This window comes from Carassius carassius, chromosome 18, assembly GCF_963082965.1.
Source record: "Carassius carassius chromosome 18, fCarCar2.1, whole genome shotgun sequence".
Classification (NCBI taxonomy): Eukaryota; Metazoa; Chordata; class Actinopteri; order Cypriniformes; family Cyprinidae; genus Carassius; species Carassius carassius.
In genome coordinates, this window is record NC_081772.1 from 9049496 (window position 1) to 9073992 (window position 24497).

At 37.4% G+C, this 24497-nt stretch overlaps 2 protein-coding genes across 4 annotated transcripts; one reads left to right on the forward strand and one right to left on the reverse strand.

Moving 5' to 3' along the window:
- Positions 1-7150: 7150 nt before the first annotated feature.
- fbxo16 (F-box protein 16) lies at positions 7151-10276 on the reverse strand. The gene is made up of 8 exons (XM_059497944.1): positions 10187-10276; positions 9988-10023; positions 9678-9884; positions 9147-9311; positions 8830-9059; positions 8220-8313; positions 7723-7951; positions 7151-7530 (listed from the first exon to the last, which is right to left on the reverse strand). The coding sequence occupies exons 1-8, from the start codon at positions 10265-10267 to the stop codon at positions 7511-7513; spliced, it is 1062 nt and encodes a 353-aa protein (XP_059353927.1). The 5' UTR covers positions 10268-10276; the 3' UTR covers positions 7151-7510.
- Positions 10277-11289: 1013 nt separating this feature from the next.
- On the forward strand, positions 11290-24117 carry fzd3a (frizzled class receptor 3a). 3 transcript variants are annotated; one of them, XR_009422209.1, is made up of 8 exons: positions 11290-11602; positions 12520-12851; positions 17675-17871; positions 17953-18970; positions 20406-20554; positions 21525-21770; positions 22559-23048; positions 23261-24117. XR_009422209.1 is itself a non-coding variant. In XM_059498461.1 (7 exons), exons 2-7 carry the CDS (start codon positions 12657-12659, stop codon positions 22794-22796), a joined length of 2046 nt encoding a protein of 681 aa, XP_059354444.1. In that variant the 5' UTR covers positions 11292-11602; positions 12520-12656; the 3' UTR covers positions 22797-23051. The 3 variants fall into 3 exon arrangements, 1 of the variants encoding a protein (XP_059354444.1); XR_009422208.1 differs by having other exon boundaries at positions 11292-11602; positions 21522-21770; XM_059498461.1 differs by lacking the exon at positions 23261-24117 and having other exon boundaries at positions 11292-11602; positions 21522-21770; positions 22559-23051.
- Positions 24118-24497: the final 380 nt, after the last annotated feature.

The following is a 24497-nucleotide window of genomic DNA, read 5'->3' on the forward strand; positions in this document are numbered from 1 at the left end:
CCTGTACAAAAACAATTAGTCAGAAGATACCAAACTCTATTATAAGTGCTTTTAAGATTTAAGTGACATTTTTTTAGAGAGCAGCAAATGTAATCTAAATGTAAAAACATAGGAAATGAGGCCATCCTTAAAAATATTCTTGTTTGCCGTAACCCGACCGGCTCGACACCGCTTTAACTTGGCACGAAGTTCTGGAAAAACTGTGCCCAGATCTTTTCCCATCCCTTCTCCCGTCTAGTCTAAAACCTTGACCGTGTCGAATGTCACTTTATGTTCGAAAATCTATTGCACGAATCGATTGGACCAACCAAAACAAGTTTCGAAAAAGTAAATAGGATTTTAATGACCTTCTCTTGGAGCGCGTCCAGTAGGGCTGGACGATTATGGCCTAAAATCAAAACCTCGATTAATTGAACATTTTACCTCAATTACGATTAATGAACGATTATTTTGTTTCCGTTTAGTTTGTTTGCCCTCATAGTTCACTGACAAGGTTTGTACTGTAAGCAGGGCCATAGTTGGGGTTAGCAGGGCCCCGGTGCAGGTTGTACCAGTTGGCCCTGTTTGAAAGTGTTTAAAGTGTATGTTCCTTCTGTTTATTTGTTTGTGCTATTTACACAGTGTTTAAGCTTTTTCAAGTTTGTAAGTGTCCAGGTACAGAAACCGAATAATTAAATGTAAAATAGCACTGTAAAAATTAAACATACAGTCAAACCAAAATTTATTCAGACGCCTTCAACATTTCTTACATTATCAGTTTATTTGCTATAGTTTAGAAAATGGTAATAAAATATTACAAGAACTCAGAGTTAAACTGTCAGAACAAATTCATCTTGATAATTTCAGATAACTTTGATTGTAATCCATTACATATGTTTCTATCAAACAAAATTCAGACAACAGTTAATACTTTGTTGGCCAATTACCAAGCAATTAGGGCTGGGCGATATACAAAAAAAAATGATATCTCGATATTGTCAAATTTTTTACGATATTCGATATATATCTCGATATGTTTGCATTTAAATAATAAAAAATAAAACATGATTTTCTTTTGCCCATTAAAAAAAAATAAAAAAAAACATTTAGATTAAACAGCTAATTTAAGCAGTTAAAAAATCTAGACCAAGAGATCACTTACTGCTTTTTATTAAATGAATACATGTAGGCCTATATGTAACTGAAGCAGTGCAAATTAAGTAACAGTTACAGAAAGTGCATTCTGTCAACTTTTTAGTGCATGCAATTCACAATTTAAACTATGCAACTGGGATAAGTATTTTATTTTAATTTTTTTAACAAGTTTTTAAGCTAAGAACACAAGTCTGTCAACTGTCTGTGGTTTTAAGAGAAGCTCTGTGGCATGAAACTATGTTCCTACTGACACTAAAAACCCTCTTAGATGGGGAGCTAGTTGCTGAAGCACATAGCTATTTCTTATATATAAATATATATAAATGAATACCAAAGACTTTTGCATTTTCTCTGTCTATATTATGGAAACTGGTAAACATATCAGTGAAATTCCCCAATAGTAATTCCAAATGGCCATAGCCTATGTTTCTCTATTCAAACATTAGCGGTCGAGTAAGTGCATTTATTTTAAGATCACAAACGCAAACAATACAGTTGAGATCTCACGACAGAACACAGACCGGCTGAACGACGCTTTCATTAGATCGCTCAATTCCAGCTTGTTAGTGTTTTCAGATTATCGTCAGCGGCTCTTCCGCAATGAGGAGTGAGCACGTGCGCATGGTTGCCAGATTGCTTAAAATAAGCAAACACCGGGCAGAAAATGTATCCTTGTAACAGTGGAGCTCTGATTCGGAGATTTAAACTCTTGTTATCTGGCAACCGCTATCATTACAGCTCTCGTAGTAGAGGGGCGTAGAGCAGTCAGCAGTTACAGGTTCCTTTTTTGGACATTCGGCGCGTTCTTTTGGGAAAGTATGCTTGAATTTGAAATATTCTATATTCTCGATATATTCAAATTGTACATCGTCGTCAAAATTATTCCGATATTATCGCTAATATTCAATATATCGCCAAGCCCTACAAGCAATGATTAATTGTGTTCAGTCTGTGGTGTGAAAAGGTTGCATTAGCAATTCCGCAAACGAGAATTGCACCGAGCACAGCGCGCGAGTAACCAACTACTCAGTTCAGCTTTCCCGCATCTTGTGTTTGAATGCTTTATAGTTTTTTGAATGGTTAAATTGGCAAGTGGCAAGGCTTAATAACACGTGAAAAGGATACGCTTTCATGAGGACACGCAGCAGCGTTCTGTCAACTGTCCTGAGTGTATTTTTAGACTGGCCTCAGCCAGACGGTTGAGTTACAATGCAGCTGCACGAACATGGTAGCTCGAAATAATAATACACTTCCAATCGTCTAATCGCTTGAATGTCCAAACCATAAAACAAATAAAACTGACAAAGTTTAGTGAAGACGCAAGGCTTATCACTATGTGTTGAACAAGCGTTCACCTCCGTGTTTTGCTTTTGTGCCACTGACTGGAGAGCAGAGTCATGTGGCTACCCACGCGATAGTATGTTTTTAAGGGGGAAGTATTGACAGGATTAAAAAACCGAAATAACTGAGAAAATTAACTCGGTTAGAGGTTCCTTAATTTCGGTTTTGATTACTTTTTGATTAATCATCCAGCCCTAGCGTCCAGGTTTTTTTTTTTGGGAGCGTGTCCAGTTTTTTTTTTTTTTTTGAACACGCGTCACACAGCAACTGCAGCTTCAGACACACACGCATAACAGCAAATAATTCTTCTGCACAATGTTTCTCTTTTTACAACAGAAATGTGAATTCTGCCGTTGGTTGGGGGTTCGATTCCCCGGGAACACATGATAGGTAAAAATTGATAGCCTGAATTCACTCTAAGTCGCTTTCATTTTAATGTAATTTAAATCAAACTGGATTTTATTCACAAAAGTGACAACCCAAGAAAGCAAAGTAAACGGTCTCTCATTTGTAGGTTGCAATGACACCTAGTGGTGGATGCAAGTAAATCAGTACCTCATTTTGTTTCATCTCACCTGAAATTCATACAATAAACACGTTTTTGACAAAGATTAAAATTTGTTTGTGGTCTATATAGCCTGCATCAAAATGAGGTTTGCAATGATGTGCCCGAAGGCACGGGTTGAAGACCCAGTCAGTGACGTCACAATATGCTAATTTGTTTAAATACATACCCACCTAATCACCATCACCAAAATGTACTTTTTTTTTTTAACATTGAAAAAAAATAGACCTACCTACCGACCCTTTAAAAAAAAAAACAATTTACTGTTAGTGCAAACCAAAATATTTTTAAGGATGGCCTGAGCAAGGAAAACTAAATGTCTAATACAGTGGTTCCCAACCTTTTTCAACTCGCGGCCCACACATCCAAACATATATGTTTGCGCAGCCCACTGCAAAAAAAATAAATAATAATAACTGACCCCGCTATTGTACGGTTAATAACTTCGTACTCAGAAGCTAGATTGTTAACTGTATTTATTGAATGAACTAGGGCTGTGCGATATGGGAAAAAAAAAACATCGCGATTTCTTTGATCGATTTTGATATTTCGATTTTAATCACAATTTTTACGCACACATATATGCTTTACAGTCATAAATGCATTCAGGATGAATTTGAAACATATTTCCAAAAGAAAACCAATTAGAGCTTTATCAAAAAGTTGTAACGTCTCTAGAACAGACATAAGTCAAAATAATCACTAAAGGTGTAACAACATTTATAGACTCATGGCAAAAAATAAATAAAATATAAATATACAGTTATGTGTGCGGTGCAGAAGCAGCAGAGAGAGTGCATTATTGTAACGCGAAAGCACATTAAAATAATGCACGAGAGCGAATCTCTCCGCTCGCACGCAGATTTCCTTTTGCTCTGTCACAAAACCAGACGAGATTGCTCAGATACACGCTGCTCTCACCCGGAGAGAGTGTGCGCACTTAAAACGTTTCTCATCACACTTAAACTGTGTCCTGTGCACTCACAACTCTCTCTATGCTCATGTGCTAGATATTAATTTTCGCACGTTTTTATTTAAAGCCTTTTACCTTGTGCAGTGTGAATGCTCTGATCCGTTAACATGGGCTCGGAAAAAAGGCGCATCGCAGACAGTGTGTGAACCTGGAGTTAGGCATATGCCCAGTCTGTTCTGTTCTCGCAGTAGGCGCTGCATTCTGATTGGATCAGATAGCATAATGCGGGAGGTCAGAGCCGCGGAAAATCTTGCTATAAAGCGATTTAGAAATCGCGCAGGCTCAAATCATTATTTTATGACGATTTCTATTAATCGCACAGCCCTAGAATGAACTGGCAATGAACAGAAAATAACTCGGACTGGCACCGCTCAGCAAAACGGGAAAACCAGATCCAGGCAGAGCTCGGCAGCGGGTAGACAGTCAGCGGAGCAAGCAGTCAGGGAACATATTGACAGCATTTATGCATGTTTGAATTTGTTGTTCTGTAGCATATGCAGCAAAAATATCTAAGATAAATTGGCGGTTTATTCTTAAACCAATCAGCAAGCTCCAATAGTGGAAGCATAGTTACAGTTTAATATTTATTTTTTGTTATTTAATTATATATATGAAATATATTATTATTTATTTTATTAGTAATTGGCGGCCCACCTACAATAGGGGGCCGCGGCTCACAGGTTGAAAACCACTGGTCTAATACATTCAATTACAAAATCTCTTCCAATAACCAATATGATATAGTGATAACAATGTACTGTTATAATCATGTAATCAGCTTTGAAAGCTTGACAAATCATGAGTAGACTAATCCAATTAAACGTAGAAAACCCTGGACAGCTAAAACAACTGAAAGTGTGTCCTGTTATGCTGTAACACATGTATTATACTGAACAGACAAACAACCTCTGTGGATTAACAAGTGATTTTACACATGCCTTGTTGCCAGCTGGATGAGGCAGCGGAGGCCTTTTGGACGACACAGAATGCATTTACAAACTGCCAAAATGCTCCACATTCACTACAACCATTTGCACTCCCTTTTCGCGATCTTTCGCATGCTCTGCCATCATGCTCGTCATCGCATGAGATGCCTATCAAAGCCTGAAAAACAAAAATGACTAAATCAATTAGATGACAAAAATGACTAAATCAAAAGACCAATCAATTAGCTACTCAGCAAGGATGGGCTTGAAAACAAAGGCATTGGAATGAGCACTAATTTAGGCCTGAAATATTGTTCTGTTTGGTTCAGATGCAGACTGATCAATCTAAGGGCAAAAATGCTTGAGCCAACAGTCTATATAAAAAAAAAGGAATTTCATGCAGTTTTGCATGGGTAATATTACTGAAAGAGGAAGAACTTGTCCACAAAAACTGTCATTATCAATCTCCAGGTGCTTTTGTGCTTTTCTAACCACAACGAAAACTCTGCCAGGATGGGAGCCTAATCAAACTATCCTGAATCCTATCATGCAAAGCCATACCCAGAGGCTCAACCAGCATGCAGAGCACCGCAGCTGTCGCCATCCATCTGGCAGCAGGCAGCATTTCACAATTGATCTGGGAAAACAATAATAAAATCTAGAAACCATCTGGCTGTCCAGAGAAGCACAAAAAACTGAAGCACTGAAGAAAATGTAAGAGAAGTATCTCAACAATTCAGAGATACACTTCAAACTATGGGGGTGTCCTCATAACTGGCGCTCCATCCATCCCTGTACAGGATCCAATGAGTGGGATTTAAGTTTCCCAGCTCTCCTGAGTGTCAGTAAAGGAACAGCTGTTGTGGCCTGAGGTTGACAATAACAAACTGGAACCTCTCTTCCCCAGCTTAACACTTTCAAAGAAGCTTTAACCTGAGAAATGCAATTGTATAGACTTACATTTAGTGGATGAATGGAACGCTATCATTTTGGACATTTTAAATGTCCAAAAACAGAAATGAAACCATGCAAAGTAAAACAATCTTCCATTTAGCAGACTCGTTTAGTTTAAAGTAACCTAAGGCAACGTTAAGTGCTTTACTGTACGATGATATTATTGGTCATTCAAGTCAACTGTGACGTTAGTTCCATTATCAGCGGTCTATATCCTACATCCTTGACAAAACACACATGAATTATATATGACTTTTAGATGTAACGCTTTTCAGATAACATACAAAAGTGCTTCTGAATAAACAGCAAGCAGACAAACCGTTGACAGTTAAACACCGTTGTTCGCACGAGACTACCACTACTACAACTCGGGTGGACTTCACTGTAAAACACCATCAAGCTCGTCAACCAAACCGACGAAAAAGTACACAAAGTTAGTACAGATAAAAGTACATAATAAATCTGTGACGTTTGAACGTCCTTTAAAACTTGTGGTTTTCATAACCGTTGTCGCAGAAACAAGCACCGAATAAATCACTGAAAACTACTACTTAAGCGTTTTCTCTTCGATAAAAATTGTTGTTACTGAGGTTTGCTGAAACAAGGCTAAGAGTTAAAGACGTACTTTCTCTACAGTAAACTGGAGTCACACTTCCTGCGGATTTGGCAATAACGAGACGTTTGACAGGGAGCTAGAGCGCGAGCTAACGCAATCTTTTGGCTCACGCGCTGACTATTGTGAAAACAAGCTTATAAACGAATTATAGAGTTCCCCCACTATTTTAAATAAGCTAGACACCATTACATAGTCGAGGTATGCTTACCAGTATTATCTAGCAAAGAGTTTTTCCAGGGAGTTTACTTCTTTCAATTCTGCAGACTCAGTCAGTCAACTGAGTCTAACGTTACTAGATATTACAGCCAGAGCGAGCCCCCGCGTGAACACAGCGACAGGCGCTCCGATTCAAACTGACAACCTGAGAGGAAAGTCTTCATAATAAAGGTCCCGTTCCATTACCGTTTATGCACAGGCAGGATTTTTTAAATATACTTATTTAAATAGACTTTTTGTTTACCACAACTGAGAATGATTATTCAGATACAACATTTTTTAGATAATAATATAAAAAATTAAGTACAGCCAGATGAGTACAGGTTTACGTCTCATATATTTTAATATGAATTAAATGTCATATAATTGTTTAACATATTCATATTATTTTCCATGGTAAAGACAGTTTATTCAGTTTAAAAACGCATAAACAGGTTATATTTGAGAATACAGAGAAAGCAAGATGATAAACGATAAAAATACATTTAAACCATTTGCTCACTCAGACATTCTGAGCAGACAGGGACATCTAGTGGACAATAAGACATGTAAGGGACTCGAGGAAAAAATAATCATATAAAAACAGTATGAATGTACAATAATGTGCTTTGCCTGTCAACATAAAGTTATTACGTTATTACATTATTATTAATTAAAGACTTTATAATAAATTAACTTTGTATGATTCACTTCAATTTGTTCATGTTGCTATTACAACATCATCCAGAAGATGGCCTTGTGTGTCAAGCTTCATTTGATTCTTCATACGTTCTCCTTCATGGCTGTCATTCGAAAAGAGACACAGCTGGAACAGAGTAATGTTTATTAAACCAGTTCATATAACAAATTGTGTTACACTGTATCATGTTATTAATAGTTAATTAGGATGATTAAATATTTTCTGCTGCAACTTCACAGAGAGTATTTTAGTTTCTTGGTCAGGTTAGTTTATTATAAAAGCACAATATCTTACTTAAGATTGAACATGTGGGCTTACTTGGTGTGCTTCTATGGGATCTCTGTGATGCACGGAGCCCCTCCTTACTCAGTCTGGGCACTGGAGGCCTTACAGGACCAGGACGTATCCCTGCATTCCATTGGGAGGTCTGGGAAAGTCTCTTTATGGAGTCCTTGTTAGACGGAAGTGCTTCTAAGTTCTGTGCTGCCCATTGCGGCCTGTTTTGGTTTTGCTTTGCTGCTGCACTGAGATCCAAGGATAAAAACATCTGGGAAAATATACAAATGAAAGCCTTGATTTCTCTTATATTTTTTTACAGAAAAAGTACATATGTTTTGTTCAATAAAATGGCAGTTTTCTTCCCCAGCAACACAGTGCCCTCCTTTTCCTCTGCAGCACATGTCTATGATATCCCACATATAGTCTGATCAGTATTCATGATGGTTATGTTTGCTCTGGAGAATTCTTAGCATGCTGCTGCTGCTGATTTGTATAAGAATCAACAGCACAGTCACATGACAATTATATTAGCTTACCAAAGATTTGGCCTTGCGCAGCTTGTATGTTGAGCGAGATGGTGCTTTCATAGTGTCTTCCTGTCTTATTGTAGCACTTTTCCCCTTTATGAGTCTGCAGAGATAAAGATAGCAGAGCATTTTCTGCTGAAGTTGCACTTATACTTTCAACGTGCACAATTTCAGATCATAAATTGCCCTAAATAATGCAGCATATCTGTTACTGGGTCACATATAATTTTGTAATATTTTATATAATCTAAGGACTCAAGAGTAATACATACTGTGTATATGTTTACAATTTTGGAGTTGGTAAAAAAAAAATTGTTTTTGGAAAGTTACGATAACTCTTTTATGCTCACCAAGGTTGGATTTATTTCAAAACTAAAAAAATATTATGAAATATTATTACAATTTAAAATAACTATTTTTAAATGTAATTTATTCTTGTGATGCAAAGTTGAATTTTCAGCATCATTACTCCAGTTTCACGGTCACATGATGCTTAATATTTGTTTATTATATATATATATATATATATATATATATACGGTATTTTTTTTTACGTTTTAATTTCTTTTTAAAAAAATGTATTTATGTGTGTGCAAAACAAAATAAGTTGTACACTTACGCTTTTCTTGCATGCTCAGTGGGGTCAAGGTTATCCAAGTAGTTAAAGCGTATTGTGTCAGTGGGATGCCTGTCTGAGTCTCTCCAAGGCGGAAGACCTTTGGCTGATTTCACCAAGCTATTCCCATCTTTACTCTTCCCATGAAGACTTGAGAGGACAGGAAGTGAACCCTCTATCTCACTGCCAATTACTTTCACCTCAGGGATAATAAACTCTTCTTTCACAGGCGCCTGGAGAATGTGGAAAATGTGCATCACAAAAAATGACATTTATTCCAGTAGATGGGACTCTAAAACAGAATTTCAGCGACATATTACCCTGGGCCTGCTAATGTGAAGCTCCTGCACTGTCTCTATGTAATGCCTCTTCCATACACCTTGTTCAAATGGTGTCGGAGTAAAGGTTATGCACCAGCCTAGTTTCAGACATTTAGGCATCCACAGCTGGTCAAGCTCACCCAGGTTTTTCCAATGCCAGCTTACCTGCAAATGAATAAATTACTGTAACCAGAGAATACATAAATGTTATACACATAGTACTGTTCAAAAGTTTAGGGTCAGTATCAGTAAGATGCTTACTTGAATACGCTAAATTAATATTTTTATTCAGGATCAGCACAGATGCACTAAACTGATCAAAAGTGACAGTAAAGACATGCATGATTTTACCACAATAATTTTTTTGTTCAAATTAATGCTTTCTGTCAGTCAAAGAATTCTGAAAAATATGCATTTGAACATAAGTGATATTTGCACACAGTATGTATATAATATATTTGAGTGAATTAAAATATTCAGGCAATTCTAATAATGTTTTATTTATTTGGTAAATTTAACAATAACACATACCTGAGCACATCTACAGAGGCTTCGGGGGTCAAGGAATGAAAATATATAAAGTGATATGACCCTGGGAAGGACCCTAGTGAAGTCGAGTGCTTCCTCTGGTACCCAGCTGCTCAGAGTTTGTCTGAGATGTTTCAGCTGGCTAGCAGAGCATCTAGAGAAAAAATCTTGCAGCACCTGCTTCCGCTGACTATCTGTCCACTTCTCAAACTGGTGTAAAGAGGAAGAGGGTTCGAGCATATAATCAACAGAGCAAAGAACAAAAACAAGAAACTGTAAACATTGCAATTGTTACAGTAAGTACATTACTTACCCACTTTCTAAGCAAATTTCTTCTCTCTTCAAAAACCTGCAAAAGTGTTTACATTTGACATGAAACATTGTACGCTGAAATATCACTAATATCACTGTTTTGGTAGCTGAAAAAATACACCTGAAGTCAAAATACTGAAACTGCGATTCTCATGTTAAACAAAGCAGAAGATCATATACTATATTTTTGTTGCACGTACATGAGCATTGGAGAGCTGATGATTTAGAGGTGTCCAGGTGCTCAGTTTGGTCTGCATTTTTGTTCTGCCAGTATGGGGCATCTTTCCGTGAAGTTCCAGCTCCTGCATAAACCTCAATCATATTAGGCACCACAACATTAAGAGCACTTTATCAAAATTACATTCCCATGTTAAGGCCAACGAATGTGCTGTGATTTTCATACTAGCAACAACAAAATGGCCTAGTCGTACAGTACAATACAGTACAAAAGAGAAAAAAAAAATCTAACCTATAATTTGTAGTAATGTCAACCGGAAATGTTAGCTATCATAACGAAACCATTAAATGTTTACTTGTCCGATATAGATGGTTTTGCTCATCCTGCTCTGTACAGTTTACCAGTCTCCATAGCAATCACACTCCCTCTCACTCTGTCCCGCCTCTTTCCAAACGCTGGCTATGTTCGATTCGCAAACGGTTCGTTCTTTTGTATCGGATCTTTTAAATGAATCGGTTTAAAATGAAACGATTCAGAAAACCGATGCTCTAGTCTAAGTGGACATAATATTTCACTGATGGGACAAAAGTAAATTAATTTAACCGAATAGCACAGATGTATAAATAAATAAAATATATATTATTTTTTAGTATATAGTTTTACTTTAATTTGGTTGTATGAAAGTTTTATCAACATATCTGTTGACTTTATTAAACATAAATGTATTAATATGTGCAAATACTATTTGAGAGATGTAAATTAATTTTAGTATTGTTTAATGTAAATGCTAATTAAATGTAGGTTCTAAATGAATTCATGTTTTTATTAGCAGCATTGTGGCGGCAACAAACTGGTTTGGGACTGGGGTTAGTATGTTAATTATAACATACTATTATAATTAATCGGGGGGGAAATGCATCAAACAACTTTTAGAACATATTGTAAATATTCCACGCTTCTACAAGCGACCGCGATATGACGCAATAATGTCGTCACGTAAAGGAATTAATGACTCGTTTCGAACCGATTCTTCGAAATAAAATGCCCAAAAGAACCGAATCGCAACTTCCCACCACTAAACACACAGCCCCTTATTCGTCATTCCGGGCAAACACAAATCAACAGCACCGACTTCATATCATTAAAGTGCGGAGACGCTCCTCGTTCCCAGAGGACCCCTGGCCATTGCAGCGATGATGTCCGTGAATAAACCCAAGCCATTCTATGTTTGCATACTGAATGTGTTTTTTTCACCCTCAATCCAGTGACGGAAGTTCTAATATGCTTTAAAATTGAGTGAGAGCAACATTCGTCGGCGCATCGTCGTGAAATGCGCGCGCCCGTACGAAATCCTCAAAACCCGCAGAAAGACACACAAGGCTCTTATTGTTACAGAAGCAGAGTGGAGTTCCACACGTGAATGATCTCCACTGGAGAGGTAAGAAGGACTTTTTATCATTATCAAAATTAATTTCGTCTTTTAGCATAAGAAAAATAGCAGCAGAAACCTATTTTGAAGGTAGTTTAATTACAGCAAAGCTGCTAGACACCTTACGATAGACAGGGTCTCGTGTTAATAAAGGAAAGGGTTATCTGTTGTTCGCTTTTATTTTGAAAAAAAAACGAGTAGTTTTAAAATGTTATCGCGTTTAAGTTAAAATCAATAAGAAGGATAAAGTAAAAACCAGTAATTTTAACATAGGACGTTTGTAATTGCAAAATCCTCGTTCTGCATGATGCCGGTTTTTCTTTATGTTCTGAGGTAGGTGTCAATCATATAAACCGGACCAAGAACATAATTAAAATAATTTTGTGTAAACCGCGTCTCTTGCTCTGAACATCACTGAGAACATGTTCTGTGTTGACAGACAATCTTGAAATAACCACAGCTGTGACTGGGCACACGGACTACAAAATATGTTAAAACTAAAACTACATCAATGATTGACTGTTTTAAAGTTATCGTATAGCAGTTATTAATCAATATTAAATTTTACATATTTTTTAAATGATCATTTATGGTTCAGTTTAGTCTGAAATCACGGAACATAATTTGGTTCTGAATAGGTTAGTACTGTGTTCCTGAGATTGTAATGTTCAGTTTTCTTTGCACTGAATACATAGTTACATTAAAGTTCCCCCTAGGTAATACGCTTATAAAGCATCTTTTATTGACTGGCAGTATAATATGGCAGTGCTTTTTATCATACATTGTCCGCTTTGAAAACATTTCCTTCACCTTGAGTGATCTCCAGCCAGATTTTTCATGTTTGAATAAAATGTTGCCCCATTCATGAATAATTCATATTAGCCTGTTCATTTCAAATGTGACATTTCATGCACTTTCTCCCACAGATGTAACCACAGTCACACCTACACTAGATAGCGGAAATGCATTGAAAAGTCCTGGAATCTGGCACAGCAAAATGGAGAAGCTCAGATTTTCTTGATACAACCCATCCTTTGCAGGTCACAGCACAGACAGACACACCATGGATCTCTTTTGGGTTCTGTACTCCACGCTGACTGTATGTATGGCCATCAATATGGAAGCTACTGGAAGCCATAGCCTGTTTACCTGTGAGCCTATCACATTAAGGATGTGCCAGGGTCTCTCCTACAATACCACCTTTATGCCCAACCTTCTAAATCACTATGATCAGCAGACCGCTGCTCTCGCCATGGAGGTAAACCACATTACACAGGCTGACTGCTCAAACGATGTGATCAAACTGCATTACATTAACCTAGGACTAGTTCTAATCATCATGATGTAATAACGGCATGACCTCAACAGCAGTCTCATATATATATATATATATATATATATATATATATATATATATATATATAATTATTATTATTTATTTGTTTTACCTTTTTTTTTTGGTTCTCTTTCGCATGTGGCTGTGATGAAATAAGCATTGTGTAACTATTCATGTAACAAGGTTGCTTTACAGCGGCTTGCTAGTGTATGCCACAGTGGTTGCTGTTATGAGCAGTTAATGGTGCTCGGACGCATTGTTTATTTTGATTGCTCTGTAATCTTTGTATCTTCAGCTATAACGCCTGGATTGATTCGAGCCGTTGGTTAATCCTCTTTTCCCAGGCCACAGTATTCAGCTGAGCCCAACTGAAAACAGCTGCATTGGCTTGTTACAGCAGCCAGTGTATCTGTTGAACACACACAGTAAACGTTATCTAAAACCCACTGTCCTCAGTCACAAGGTTTGATTGAACTTGTTCACTCCAGTCCTGCCTAAGTATAATAAAGGGATGGGACAGGAAATTAAAGAGATATAAAGAAGAAAGAATGGATGAATGGATGAAGTTGAGCCGAGGCGACCCATCTGCTCATCCTCTTGTACGTTTGAGTAGAAATGTGGAGTTACATAACCTTTTGCACTGTAGCCAGCACAAACACATACATAAAGTGATGATACTTTTTAAACCCACTACTGAACGAAGGATTACAAGATCAGTGTTGAAATATATTCAGAGGCATTTGAACGATAATCACAATTCACATGTAATACTGCAGATATATTGTCTAAACATTGTATATACAAAAAATTATTAAAATATTTATTTTGTTTAATTCTGCATTTCAGCATAACACTAACAGAAAAAGAAAAGCCAAGTAAAGATTTACATGTGATTTTTAAAGGGAATGAAGTCTGCTGAATAACCAGAATTTGGTTGATGAATAGATTTTACTATTTTTGCAAACAACTGACATCAGTGACTAGAAGTTGACAGTTTAAGCACCAAGCAGTTTACTCACGATTATAAAAAAAAAAAACCTGACTAAATCTTTCATATCATCAGCTCTAAACAATTTCTTTCATTCTTGTATCATAAGGGACACATTAATCGTCCTTGCTTTCAGATTCAAGAAAACTGTGGGGCAGTGCTCTGAACTCTTGGCAACCTCAGTTGTGAAGCGGGACAGTTGCCTAAAGGGATGATTTCTGGGATTGTTTTGGTTGCATACAGTAATGGGAAGGTTCAAGGAGCATTTGAACTGAGCATACAAAGAGAATGCTGGGTAACGCTAACAATATGAGGCATTTCAGGTGCACTGATTGATGTAGCTTGACATCTAGTTAATTTAAACTTCGTCCCCCATATGTCAGACATGCGAAGATACATGACCTTGTCCTCATGTTATTTCTACCCTGGCGTGATTATTAAGGTCATCCTGCAGTTGAAATGCAATCTGGCAACTCAAAATTATTATCAGTTATGAGTTGCATGAAAATAATTATTATTTTAGATATTTATGAGGGGTGCTATGACTTTTGTGATCTGACAAAAAAAAAAAGATATTAATTTGCATGTACGAAAGGGTTAAACAGGATTGTTTATACTATAAATTAAAATATATATGTTAGCATATAGCAGTTATGCAGATTTATTAATGCATTACAATTAGGACAATCGATATTGGAATGGAAGGGTTTACCATTATTTGCAATCCATATCTTCTTCTTCCTTGTCCCCTCCTCTTCTGTCTGTTTCTCGTCTCTTCTTCACTCCCTCCTCTCTTTTCATCCCTCCCCCCACACAAGGTACTGTGGTTGCCGGGGAAACGGATCCCAATTGTATTGCAACAAAAGAGCAGGCTTTCTCTCTCAGGAGGTGTTCGTCACTCGCACTCTGACCTCTCTCCCCATTACACCCCTCCCTCAAACCGGCCTGTTTATGCATCACTGGTTACCATGGTAGTGCAGTTGAATTCAGTTGACACTGCCTTAAGTTAAATAGTGACCGGTGGAAAAAGGAAAATTATATATGTGTGTGTTTGCCCTGTACTTAACAGATTGTTCAATTATTTAATTTCATAAAATATATATATATATAATATATATATATATAATAAAAAATAACTAGAAGGGAATATGAGTATTTATCAAAATTTAAAATAATAATTGGTAATGTGGAATATGTCTTCAAATTATGTCAGAATGCTTTGAGGATGTGACCTAAACTTCGTTATCAGTGAGCAAGTTGGAGTTCACAGAAAGGTATATGTACTCTGGATTTATGGGTGACGGAAGGAACTAAACCTATTTACTTGTGAATGGACACAGATTTGGAGACTTTCTTCAGTTTGCCTTGTTTTTTTTTTCTTTTTCTTAATGCAACTCTTTTTTGCTGCACACGTGTCTTGGAGTTTTAAAATAATTTAATTATAACCATATATATCTCTTTGTTGTTTTTGATTGCTTCCATTGTCCTCATTTGTAAGTCGCTTTGGATAAAAGCGTCTGCTAAATGACTAAATGTAAATATATGTGAAGCACACAGATCCAGCCATATTACAAAAGACTTGATTATGTTAACTTCCTGTATTTTCTTTCAGATTGTACAGAGTGCTTCCACATCTCTCTTATATAGCATACCAGCTGTATGGAGCATTTAGTCATATATCATGCTTTGAATCACATGCTCTCTGCCCAAACAAGAAGAAACAGCCATTGTGCCTCTTCTGCCTTCTGCATGTTTACATGCCTGCCATCACAGTATGTTTTGAATACCCCTAAATAACTTTGCTGAATGCCCTTAAGAACCTCCGAGGCACTGGAATGGACATTGATGAGTAGGAAGTGTATGTTTGCCTTTAGGACAGTAGTGAACGAGATGCACACATTTGAGTTCATCAGATCACACCATGGATGTAATGTAGCCTGACAGATAACGTTTTTCACCAGATCAGCAAATAATGGAACTAGCTTTATTTTTATCTTGCTTAAAAGCCAGAGTGTGTCCACTCAATTGAGCTCAAAATCGTGTAAGGCATGTCATAAGACTTTCTGGACCCACTACAGCCACAGATGCCACCAATGGTACATCACCAACCACAAAGCTGCAACGAGAAGTCAGGCACATTTAGGTTTTATATAATTTTCTATAACCTTTTATAATCTTTATAAACTAAAGTTCATTTGGCAAGTATATGTTTAGAAGCTACATGATATTTTTTTTTTTTCTTTTTTTTACCTGTTTTTATGGTCTGATGGTTAAAGCCAGTGCTCTTGCTCATGTCATGTTGGCGACACATCTCAGTGGTATGCATTATGCTGCGTTAAATATGGATTAGGTACTTGGAAATGATTCCTGGATTTAGATGCTTTGTGTCAAAATGGGCAAGCATAATAGCCATCCTAATCCCTTTTTACAGACATTTTGGGTGGTAGCCTAGTGTGCTGGCAGTGGCTGAATGCTCTCATTATGGATATGTATTATACAGCCAGTATATCATATATTATTGTTGGACCATTGCAATAGGCTGGATGGTTTTATTTGCAATAGTAAATAATGGTAATACTGTGGTTGGCGCATTAGATCATCTCATTGGATTTAGCCTGAACGCTTGGTTAATTTTCTACATATTAAGTGAAGTGGCTGTTTAGGAACATAATGAAAGTCAACATTGCGTGTAGCTTTTTGAATAGCCAAACATATTTGTATATAATAATTAGTCATTTTAGCATTTTTAACAACCAAACACTAGGAGTTATATTTTTAATGATGTAATTTATTTTTACATTTTAAGTCACTAAGCAATATTATTATTTTGTAGTAATTATTAGCATTTTTACAACCAAACAGTAGGAGTTCTATTTCTTTATATAACATTTATCTACATTATTTTAGCATTTTTAATCACCAAAACCTAGGAGCAATGTTGTTACATTTGTTTTTAATAGTTTATTAGCTATTTTTAACAGCTATTTACTTAATATATTTTATAATTATTTCAATTATCATAGGATTTTAATAGCCAACCACTAGGAGCAATTGTATTACTTTTTATATAGTAATTAGTTAAACTGGTAACATTTTTAAACTACCAAAAACTTGAGTTATATTTCTTTCTACTGCAATTATATAAATTATTATATCATTTTTAATAGCCAACCCCTAGGAGTGAAATAACATTTAACATTGACATTAACATTTGTTTGGTATTTTTTTCTTCTCACCGTTAGTAATTGCATAAAATGCTTAAAAATAAAACACATAGCATGTACATATATATACATACATACATACATATACATATATATAAATAAATAATTTTTTTTTTCCATTTGTTCCATTTTTCAACACAAGGGATGTCTGAACCCCCACCAGACCATCACAAAGGCCTTTACTCTGCAGGGGTGGAGGCTTTATTGTCTGTCAGGTCCTGGGTGGAGTCTTTTTTCTTTCTGCCCCATGGGATTTGCATATTTATGTCCGGCCCTCAAGCTGGTACTACTCCCAGAGTTAGTGGCCCTCAGCAATAAACTGCATGTCTCCTGCCCCAAATCAAAGGTCTCCTCAGAGAGGTTGCATTACAGATCCAATTTTATTTTCATTTTACATAAGGGTGACCAAGTGACTGTGATTCAAAATGGGGAAGGGTCCATTTAAACAGATTTTTTTTTAAATGGCATTAGCCTATGTGTAGTTTAATATTATTATTATTAATAATAATAACACTGTTTTTCTTGTCTGACAGCCCTTTCATCCCATGGTGAACTTGGAGTGTTCTACTGAAATACGGCCGTTCCTGTGTGCCCTTTACGCACCCGTGTGCACCGAGTACGGCCGCGTGACCCTGCCATGTCGGCGCCTGTGCCAGCATGCCAAGAGCGATTGCTACAAGCTGATGGACATGTTTGGGGTCACCTGGCCAGATGAGATGGATTGTAGCAGGTACAGGATCACATTCATTAAGTTCAGCAATACATCTTTATTATATGATATCTTATTCTGAAAATAAACTCTATTTCTTAGGTTTCCAGACTGTGATGAGTCTTACCCCAGAGCAATAGACCTGCTCCCGAGCCGTGACGAGACGGAGGAATCTCCCTCATCAGTTCAGCGGGACTACGGCTTCTGGTGCCCACGAGAGCTGAAGATTGAACCTGACTTGGGCTACTCGTTCATGGGCGTGCGTGACTGCTCGCCTCCCTGCCCGAACATGTACTTCCGCAAAGACGAGCTCATCTTCGCCCGCTATTTCATTGGCGTTGTCTCCATAGTCTGCCTGTCGGCGACGCTCTTCACTTTCCTGACCTTCCTCATCGATGTCGGGCGCTTCCGTTACCCTGAACGGCCCATCATTTTCTACGCGGTCTGCTACATGATGGTATCCCTAGTCTTCTTCCTGGGCTTCCTGCTGGAGGATCGCGTGTCATGCAACGCAGCAAGCCCGGGTCGTTTCCGCGCCTCCACCATCACCCAGGGCTCCCACAACAAGGCCTGCACACTGCTCTTCATGACGCTCTACTTCTTCACCATGGCTGGAAGCGTTTGGTGGGTCATCCTCACCATCACCTGGTTCCTGGCGGCCGTTCCCAAATGGGGAAGTGAAGCTATCGAGAAGAAGGCTTTGCTGTTCCACGCGGTGGCTTGGGGCATCCCGGGAGCCCTTACCATCACCCTCATGGCTATGAACAAAATAGAAGGCGACAGCATTAGCGGCGTTTGTTTTGTAGGGCTCTATGACCTCATGGCCTTGCGCTGGTTTCTCTTGGTGCCTCTGGCATTAGATGTGGTCGTAGGCGTGGTGCTGCTGTTAGCGGGGATTGCAGCGCTGAATAGGGTCCGGATGGAGATTCCCCTAGAGAAGGAGAACCAGGACAAACTGGTGAAGTTCATGATCCGGATTGGGGTGTTCTCCGTCCTGTATCTGGTGCCTCTGCTGACAGTCATTGGGTGCTATCTGTATGAGCAGAGCCACAGATCAGTTTGGGAGACCACCTGGGTACAGGAGCGCTGTAGAGAGTATCACATCCCTTGTCCGTTTAAGGTGAGAAGAAATGACATGAAATAATTTCACAACCATTTAAAAATGTTTGGGGTTAGTTAGAATTTTTTTTTATGTTTTTGAAAGTATCTCATGTTCACCAAGACTGGATTTTTGGAAGAAAAATACAGATAACTGTAAATGCGGATAACTGTTTTCTATTTTAATATATTTTTAAATGAAATGTATTCCTGTGATGGCAAAGCTGAATTTTCAGCATTGCTACTCCAGTCTTCAGTGTCACATGATCCTTAAGAAATCTTTCTAATATGTTGATTTATTGGTCAAAAAAATGTCCTAACCCCAAACTTTTAATCAGTTCATACTTTCCTAAAAATAAGCAATTGTTTTGGCATTTGTAATGACAGATTTTTAATGTGACCTTATTACAGTGTTCATAATTGAAGGCCTCCACAGTATCCTGCCAACTCTGTCATCACTCTATATTAGAAAAAGTGTTGAAAGTGTTTAAAAATGTATTGTTGTAACTAAGTGGTCACTGTAAGATGAAAAAAAAAAAGTCACTCTTGCTGATGTGAGCTTCATCCAGGGTTAGAAATGAATGGAAGCTCAGGGTAAAAATGCTCTCTCAAAAGTGACAAATGCAAGAGAAATCAAAATATTTCATTTTAGTTTTGTGGTGACGTAATGTTTTCCTTATTTATACTTATTCATATTATTTAGATTTATTTATTTGAATGAAATTACTAAATTGAAGCGTTTGACATAAAAGAATGTCATGAGGGTTTAAAATGTCCCTGATATGCATATTTATTGCATTTTCTGACACTGGGTTCATTCGACATTTTTCAGCTGCATATCTCAGTAAAACATACAGCAGCAGCTGCCTGTGAATATAACTGGTGTCTGATATGATGCAAACTGAAGCATAACTAAAAACTAAAGAGACTAAACTAAAGACTAGCAGATCTCTAGTCACACGGCAGTAAGTCATGATGACATATAATGGAAAAGTGTTTGGATACAATACAAATTTAAATATGTAAACCTATATGCATTTTACAAAATACCAAGACAAAAACAGTAATGTATATGGATATGTAAAGGCAGACTGACAGCATTTAGAGCAGAAGAAATGCTCTATTTAAAGCAGTGAGAGAGAGAGAGAGGGTGTGCATTAGGTAAAGAAGAGGACAGGCATTTGTGTTGACTGCAGCTATGTTTATGCCGTTGGCAATTGTGCAGTGAGCTGAGATAAAGCACTTCCCATCCACACAATCGCATACACACAACCCAGGGCTAAACCAACATAAAGAAATGCCCTCACGCACACACTGCATGAGGTTATGAGCAAACGCCGAGATCCACAAGGGAATAATGTTCCTACATGTTCTGATTACAAATCAGGTTTCACCTGTTCTTATGTTGCATACTAAGCAAATGTGTGGAAAACACCCAATTGCTGTTGTCTTCACAGGTGGAACAGACAAGCAGGCCAGATATCGCCTTGTTCCTCATCAAGTACCTGATGATGCTGGTGGTGGGAATCCCATCAGTGTTTTGGGTCGGTAGTAAAAAGACCTGCTTCGAGTGGGCCAGTTTCTTCAATGGGCATCGCAGAAAAGAGTGAGTTTCGATTAATGCTTGGAGAATTTATCCCATTATTGTTTATATTGTTATATCTGTTGAACATTCTATTCCTCAAAGAATCCATGACCAAAAATATGATTTTACCATTGATAAGAAATGTTTCTTGAGCACCAAATTAGCGTATTAGAAGGATTCTTTTAGGCTCATGTGAAATTGCTGAAAATTCAGCTTTGCCATCACAGGAATAAATTACATTTTAAAATATATTAAAATAGAAAAATATATATATTTTAATATTTAACAATTTTACAGTTTTTTTATTTTAAATGTATTATTATTAAATAAATGCAGCCATTATAAGACTCCTTATAAAACATTTGAAAATCTTTCTGACCCTAAATTTGTGAATGGTAGTATACTTATTTTATTGATTAGTTATGGCCAATATTAAAATTCTAAATTGTCCAAATAAATAAAAAATAATCGTTTAGATGCTACAAGTGACTTTAGGCATCAGAGCATTACCATTTATAGTATGAAAAGCTGATATTCATTTCGAGAATTGCTTAAGATTACATTTATTAAATTACTAATGTTTTTAAATGATCTAAAATCTAAATCTAAAATTAACAGAAATGGTACAGATATATTGTGCATCTGCCACATGATTAAAGACAGTCGGTGTGCATTTTGATACATATCTAACATTTGTGCATAGAACTGGAGTGCAACAAATATATTTAATGAGGACATGAGGTAGCCACAGGAAATAATTCAGTAAGTGTGTGCTGTCTCATAGGAGTTAGTGTAAAGGCTTCCTCTCTGCACAACCCATCCCTTATTTCAGAGCATTAACCTCCTCTCCCTCCCCTTGTCCCACCCCCTCCTCTTTTGTTAATTTTGACTCCTTTATGCCCTCTGTCTTCCCCCTCTCTCTTCCTTCGCTCCTCTGTCACTCCCTCCCCACTTTGCCGCCCTTTTCCCCCGTCTCTGCCACCCTCAGCACCGCAGTGCACGAAAGCAGGCAGGTGCTGCAGGAGCCCGACTTCACCCAGCTCCTCCTCAGGGACCCCAACACCCCAGTGGTGAGGAAGTCTAGAGGCACCTCAACGCAGGGCACCTCCACCCACGCCTCCTCCACTCACCTCGCCATGTTGGACGAACCCCCCAGTGCCAGCACCAGCCGCGCAGGCAGCATGCGCAGCAAATCAAGCAGCTTCCACGGCAGCCTGCACCGCTCCAGAGATGGCAGGTGAGGAATCCGAAATATAATTCAATCTCTGATAACAATTTGTAGCAAATTTTTTTTGGGGATCTGCGAAACGCCAGTTAGAGTATTTAGTAAACAGACATGCAAGAAACGGGTAATGCATTGAATTTTGCGAATGAAAGTTGTTTTAAAAAGAAATATTCCAATAATGTGCAAAATTGTTATGCTTGGTGGGCTTTGAACCCACAACCTTCCAAAGACTGGCCTAGATACCCAGTATCTAGGTTGCCATGAAACAACAGATCTTTGTTACTGTATTGCGACATACATAAGAATGATATTGTGGAGACTTGGTTTCTTTCCATCAGTTGTTGATTGGACTTTGAGATGTGGGCATTGCACTCCAAAAAAACAAAAAAAAACACTGTTGATTTAATTTTGCACTGATTTCTGCGAAATGCCAGTAAATGTTAATTAGACTTTTTTTAAAACAGTCACACAAAAAAATGGGTGATGCGTAATAATTTGTGAAAGTTGTTTCACGAACACCTATTCAAAAAACAGAATCAATTGTAAAGTGGCAGTTAAAATTTAGTTTAAACATTGTAAGTTCAAAACCAAATTTAAAATAAAATCTATGTTTATGAATCATTCAAAATTATATCTATAAAATAATTTTCACACATTTTCAAACCAACTAAAAAATTGTCCCAGGATAATAGTAAACCCAAACCCCCCCACAGTTCTGCACAGCTGGCCGAAACCTACATCTGCCTCTCTGATCAAAAATCTAAACATCACTGAATCTATTCCATTCTCTGTCCCATCAGGTACACAGCTTGCAGTTATCGTGGCGTCGAGGAACGCACCCTGCGCCTTGATGATCCGCTCCAGCATTGCGGCGTCAACCGTCTCAACAGCCATTCACGGCACGGCAGTCTGCAGCGCCTAGAGAGCAAATCACGGCACAGCAGTGTGCGAGACCTCACCATCACAGCACAGGCCATCCAAAGCAGCCCGGGCAATGGCATTCACCGCGTTGTAGGGGAGGATGCGACCATGGCATGAACTTTAACGTGGCAGCAAATAAGAGCCCAAATAAGTAAAAAGAACATGGACTTTTGGCACAAACTCCTCATGATGGATGGCACAAATACAACAGAGTTCAAACAGAGAGCCATGTGCAGCTAACCTTGCAGATAGTTGAGCTACATTAACGAAATGGACTTCTTGAATTCAGAGGTTGTAAAGTTGAGTTATGGATTATACCAAACACTTGAAATCTTTTGACGTACACTACCATTCAAAGGTTTGGGGTCAGTACTTTTTTTTTTGTTAAATAAATAAATTTAGCAAAGATGCATTCGATCGATCAAAAGTGATAGTACCGGTAAATATATTCCAAATGTTACAAAAGATTTCCATTTCAAATTAATGTTCCAGATCAAAGAAATGCAGCCTTGGTGAGAGTAATAGACCTCTTTCAAAGTATATCATTGGAATCTTACTAACCCCTAACTTTTGAACGGTAGTGTATATACATGTACTGTTATCTTTTCTCAAGTAAAGTTTGTGTGGAACCTCATAATCAAGGGTTCCTACTTTAACAGGGTCAAACGTAAGAGCTTTTGATACGTTATCATTCTGTGACGTTTAGGCTCTTGCTGTTTTATACTTACATGATATAGCCTTTTGGAGTTGTTCCACTGCGGATGTGGTTTTGAATGTTTCTTTCCATTGTTTATTGCACTTTTGACCATTTTGTAGAACAGAACTAGTGATGAATGCTGACATATCTGCACATTTGGGTTAAATTTAAATGGACTGTGCACCCAAAAATGAAAATTTGGTCAAATTTACTCACCATTGTGACATTTCAAACATGTATAATTTTTTTTTTCCTGTGGAAGACAAAATTAGAAGTTTAGCAGAATGAACAAGCTTCTCTTTTTCCATACAGTGATAGTGAATAGTGGCGAAAAGCTACTAAAAATTATTATACATAAAATTGTTAACAACTTATGTGAATTTCTTTCCAAGTCTTCTGATATGTGTGTGTGGGGGGGGGGACATGTAAGTCATTAGTCAATCAATAATCATTTCCAGTGCCAGTGTCCTGAAGCATAAAGAGCTGAATTTAAAAAGCATAGAATTTAAAAAGCATAAAACTTTAAAAAAAAAAGATGTAGATTAGATATTATAGGCATTTTACGAATGGAAATTGGCTCATCCTTTCCAACCAATCTCTTCTCTGTTGAGTTTTAGCACTAATAGTAATAGTCAAGTCATTTTCGTGACATTTACCGAAAACTGTGAAAAGCTTTTTTGTTAACATGCTGAGATCCTGAGTGCTTTATGTACAAAATAAAACATCACTCTCAAATCTTTCTTATCTGTGTGTGTCATTTCCCTCCATTTATTGAATTACATCAGCATCAGATTACTATAGTCATGTCTCCATATATGCATAGTGGCCAGTTTATCCAGTCTTTGATCGACCTTCCAGCTTAAATACATCTGTGTAAAATGATTCCTCATTGCTTAAAGTGATTTCCACCTTTGTCAAGTGAGTGAGTAACATACAGGTGCATCTCAATAAATTTGAATGTCCTGGAAAAGTTCATTTATTTCAGTAATTCAACTCAAATTGTGAGACTTGTCTATTAAATAAATTCAATGCACACAGACTGAAGTAGTTTAGTTATTTTAATTGTGATGATTTTGGCTCACATTTAACAAAAAAACACCAATTCACTATCTCAACAAATT